The following is a 5,000-nucleotide window of genomic DNA, read 5'->3' as shown; positions in this document are numbered from 1 at the left end:
TTTGTTTACATCCAGCATCCTTGAAGACCGTCAATAACAATCTGCTTCTACCTGCTGAGTCACACATTGGTCACATCAGCTCGACAACTCTACAACTAAACCTTTAACTCAACTGTTCATTGCTGTCAAGGACAAAAAAAAAAAACAAAGGCAGAACTTGTTGTCACATTTACATTTTGGCTCCGTTCACACCTCGTTTGGAAACCTTGTCTTTGTAATGACATTTTAACCACCACCGTGTGCTGTTACATCTGGTATTAATAATAATAGTTTCTGCTTTCTTTGGCTCTATTTATTTTATTTCTTTTTAACCAAGGTTAGGCAATCTTTCATTAGAATTTGGCCACACTCTACATATCAAGTTCACAATGATTTGTCCATTCAATCTAGTTGTACTGGTGTGTTTGAAATGTTTAACGCTTTTGCTCATGAATCAATGATCTGGTGATTACACTCACATGGTGCCGGATGGCTAAAATGTTATCATGACCTTACAGTGAGGCTACCTTTAAACACTCACAATCTTAGTGTATTGCAGTTTCTGTCCACATTTATATCATTTTCTTTTCACTTAACTCGATCCAGGGATCACTTCTACTTGTGCTGTTCTCAGGTTAAAGTCCAGAATGACTTCAGTGACGAGATGTTCACCAGTACGTGGCACTATGCCAAGGACATCGTCAACAGACAGACGGTGACTGGGACCACGTCAGGATATCACAACTATGACTTTCATGAGTCACATGACAAGAATCAGGTGTGTAGAAAGCTTTCAGAAAAAAACCCCAAAACAAAACATTGAAAGCAGAAAATTGCAGTTATTTCAATGATGAAATGATTCCCTCTTCCCTACAGAGCCACAAGCTTTTGGTTTTAAAGAACGACATAGAGTTAGTGCAGTTCCAGAGTAACTCTCCTCAGTACCTCCCAATATCTGAGGAGCTGTGGAAGGCACTGGCCAAGCTCCCATCTGTCTACGACTACGCTGCCTACAGGAAGGTTTTGCAAAAGTTTGGAACGCACTACCTGTCTGAGGGAAGCCTTGGAGGGTCCTTTAAAGCCATTATATCAGTTGATGAAGAAGCAGAGAGATATATGGGTAAGGTTTCAGAAATCATTAACAGTTCATTATCGGACACATAGATGAACTGGCCACTGTGAGACTCAGTGTGTGTCAGGTCCAGATGCCTTGTAGTTCATGTTTTAAGATGCTGAACAAAAAGCCATTCTGTCTTCCTAAATAACATTCTTCATCTTTCTATGTGGAGTCTGCATGTTCTCCCCGTGCAGCGTGGGTTCTCTCCGGGTTCTCCGGCTTCCTCCCACACAGTCAAAAAACATGTTGAGGTTAATTGGTGATTCTAAATTGTCCGTAGGTGTGAATGTGAGTGTGCTTGGTTGTCTGTCTCTAAGTGTAGCCCTGTGATAGACTGGTGACCTGTCCAGGGTGTCTGAGTCAGCTGGGATAGACTCCAGGCCCCCATGACCTTAGTGAGGATTAATCTGTGTATAGATAATGGATGGATGGATATTAGGAAGACATTTAAACTAATGTATGTTAGTGAACAGTGCATATGAAAACTACCAAATTAATTTCAATCTCTGAAATGTATTTCAGAAAACAAATACCTGATTTACTTCTGCATTTGTGAAATCTATTTGAGCAGCTACAACTAATTTCAATTCATTTAAAGCAAAGTTTTCATCAATTTTTTTCATGTGTCTAGAAATGAAAAGTGTATTAAAATTCATAAATGTTAAATACGCAGCTATAGATGTTCTCAGTAAGTCAATTAGACTGTAGATGCTGTCGTTAGATGTGACTGTATCGGCAGGTTTCTCATAGTAACCAAAACATCAGGCTAATGAGTAGAAAAAGATCCATAAAGCTTAACCTAAACGCTACCATTTGTTTCAAGCTCTGAATTTTGTTTTTTCTTTGTTTTGCAGTCTCTGAACGCTCACAGCATAATGAGTGTACCAGGACCGTACACCGGATTCTTTTTTTTATAAAGTTTACAACGGAGCACTGCGACAGTGGTCAAAGTCAACGCTCATCATCCTCAGGTACAAACTGGATGTTTATTCTACATATAAGTGCTTATAAAACCAGGGATGTTATCGGTACGATATTGGCATAGAAATGTAATATCTGTCAATGTTGTCATCGTGTTTTTTTGTTGTTTTTTTTTTGCCTATAATGAAAACCGATAAAATAATGCCTGGATTTCACCGACATTTACCGGCACGCAAATGATGATGACAGGAGATATGTGATGTCACCTGAAATTAGTTAAATAGCCCACATGTATCATTGGTATTTGTATCGATTGATATCGGAATCAGAATATATCAGCATATCAGATATTGGTAATAAAGCCAATATCGGACATCCCTGTATAAAACTAAATGTTTGTGACTTGTATCATATCTTTAAACCTGTTTTAAAAAAAAAAAAAAAAAAACAGGAAGCAGTGGGCGCAAAGCACTGAATAAAGTGGATGTTGAAGGAGGCGGCATCTCACATATCGCAGCGCTGAAAGCCATACAGCTCGACAACCCAGAAAAGAACTGGCGGATGTATTCAAACTGGGCCGAGTCTATTGGATCATATCCACAGGTCACAAAGCAGAAGGTGAAGGAGAAGTAAAACAACTTCAAAAGCACAAACATCGTGTTGCTTTAAGCGCATTTCATTGTCATTTTATGAAGTCCTCAGTTCAACTCTTTAACTCCAGCTGTTGCTTTTTGCAGCTGCGGCCGCTGTCCGAGCTGGTGAAGGAGGTCCAGTGCGCCGGGCTGAAGAGGATCTACCTTCGCAGGGCCATAGAGCAGTACCTCGCCGAGAGCGATACGTGTCACTGCCAGCCCTGCAGAAACAACGGCCTGGCTGTCATGGATGGAGATACATGCAAATGCATCTGCAAGCCTCTCACGTCGGGGCTGGCCTGTGAGCAGGGAACTGAAGCGGAAGGTCAACCGGGTGGGTGTCGACTTTCACGCAGGTTCTTCAACTTCTGCAGTCAGTCAAGCTCACTAATTAAAATGCTACATCTGGTTTGTATAATCTGCATAAAACAAAGTCTATACATGGCACATTGCAGAATAATTCTGAACCAGAGTGAGGCTGCCAGGCCACAAGAGGAGAATCCACTGAGTCACCCAACCAAGAACATTTTCCATTTCTACATATAAGCTGTATATACAATATGTGAACTTTTAGGCTTCAGAGCTTCTGGTTGGCGGATGATGTTTCTTTTATACAGAGCCACACCTCATTTTCAGGTTTTGTGCTAAGCTAAAGTGGCTCTCTGTTGGCTTTGATGTCACATTGGCTTCTCTGAGATTGGTATATAACTTTTAGCATGAAAAAAAAGTAAGAACATGATAAATTATCCTCAGGTTTGGGGTGTTATCTTTCCTATATTCCTTGGTTCTTTTCTGTTTCTGCTCTTTAAGGGGTGATCCACGGCAGCTGGGCCTGCTGGTCAGCCTGGTCATCGTGCTCCGGAGGTCGGAGGTCACGAAGTCGGTCCTGTTCCAATCCCTCCCCTCAGAATGGCGGACAGTCCTGCGTCGGAGAATCCGCCGAGACGTCGGAGTGTGAAGATCAAGAGCTGCAATACTTAAAGTCAGAGCGAGCCGAAGTTTAATTGTGCCGCTTGCAACATTTAGGCACCGCCGGTCTTTGCATTGAATTTTCTGTGAGAGGAAGTTTCATGCTGACTTTCATCAATATGCAGTTATACAACACATTATTTTGAACAATTTTTCCACAGAACCATGGAGCCTCAGTGTTTTGATCACACTCTCTCGGCAAGTCAGAGGTGTGGAACCCCTCCGGCTCTGATCAATGGCTACATCCTGGTAAAAAAAATGAAACCATGCAGGGAATTTGCTGTATTGGATGTTGTCTTTCTGTAAACATATGTCATTATGTCTACTTTTCAACAGTGTCACTCCTCATATAATTTAGTTAGACTTCATATCAATAAGCTACGAGTTTTTATTATGGAAAAACTATGTGATTTGATGAGCCTCATACTGTAGCCTTTAAAGCACATTTCCTATATTTAGAAGAAATATGCCTCAATGGCACTGAGCTACATTCTGTGTCTTAATCTCAAATCGTTTAAACAGATGCACACAAATCAAAACTGTAAAATGGAACCTCATCCTCTTTTGATCACCTCACAGGACCCTAAAGACGTCTACCTCGTGGGTAGCACAGCTCAGTACACCTGCACTGACGGTTTAAACCTTGTCGGGGCGAGCATCCTGACATGCACTGCGGATCAAACCTGGTCTGGTGGCCCTGGGCGTTGCACAAGTGAGCACACATAACCAAAATGTAACGTATGTTGTAATGACAGTGAATTGCAGCGTCACTCTGTTAAACCTTCTCTGCAGCTTCGGCTTGCAGCCTCGATTCCCTCCCGTCTGATGTCATAGCCACGCCTTCGAAAAAGGTCATTGGCATCGGGGATTCGGTTACCTTGTCCTGTCCAGAAGGCAGTCAGCTAGTGGGAGAAGCAACAATTATTTGTAACCCCAGTCTGCTTTTTTCACCAAACCCAGCAGACATCAGGTGCAGTCAAGGTAAACTACTACTACTTCATATAAATAGTCTATTGGATGTTATGGGGTTGCTTTGTAGGATGTGACAGCAGTAAGATGTTTTCATTTATTGTCATTCGTCACTGCTCAACACCAGTAAACAACCTGAAGACTGATTTCTATGTATCCCACAGTGACAACACCAGCACCTCAGCGCGTTGCTCCCTTAGTGCAATGCAAACTCTGGGAGAAGTCTGTCAAAGGAAAATGTGTTTGCAAAATGCCTTTTGAGTGCAGGTATGTTTCCTCTGCTGATCAGTGATTCAGTCATATGAGCTCTTGCAAAACAAAACAAAAAACCTGCGTGAATTAATTAGGGTCCGAGCACCCAAAAGGGTGCGAAGACCCTATTGGAACTGCTCGGATCATTATTATTATTATTC

At 41.8% G+C, this 5,000-nt stretch overlaps 1 protein-coding gene across 1 annotated transcript in view; it reads left to right on the top strand.

Annotated features, from left to right (window-relative positions):
• The window catches only part of LOC103366204 (complement component C7-like), a gene marked incomplete at its 5' end in the record, with an annotated part of 6,018 nt that extends 1,117 nt beyond the window's left edge, over nt 1-4,901 (top strand). The window contains 10 exons of the mRNA XM_008293865.1: nt 614-757; nt 856-1,099; nt 1,951-2,067; nt 2,469-2,635; nt 2,755-2,983; nt 3,460-3,631; nt 3,780-3,867; nt 4,198-4,330; nt 4,411-4,599; nt 4,752-4,901. Of these exons, the coding sequence (XP_008292087.1) occupies nt 614-757; nt 856-1,099; nt 1,951-2,067; nt 2,469-2,635; nt 2,755-2,983; nt 3,460-3,631; nt 3,780-3,867; nt 4,198-4,330; nt 4,411-4,599; nt 4,752-4,879 (1,611 nt within the window). The remainder of the gene's footprint in view (nt 1-613; nt 758-855; nt 1,100-1,950; nt 2,068-2,468; nt 2,636-2,754; nt 2,984-3,459; nt 3,632-3,779; nt 3,868-4,197; nt 4,331-4,410; nt 4,600-4,751) is intronic.
• Nucleotides 4,902-5,000: the final 99 nt, after the last annotated feature.

This window comes from Stegastes partitus, unplaced genomic scaffold (assembly GCF_000690725.1).
Source record: "Stegastes partitus isolate 25-593 unplaced genomic scaffold, Stegastes_partitus-1.0.2 Scaffold916, whole genome shotgun sequence".
In the NCBI taxonomy this organism is placed as follows: Eukaryota; Metazoa; Chordata; class Actinopteri; family Pomacentridae; genus Stegastes; species Stegastes partitus.
Note: the sequence above shows the minus strand (reverse complement) of the source record. Positions and strands in the feature narration are given on the sequence as shown.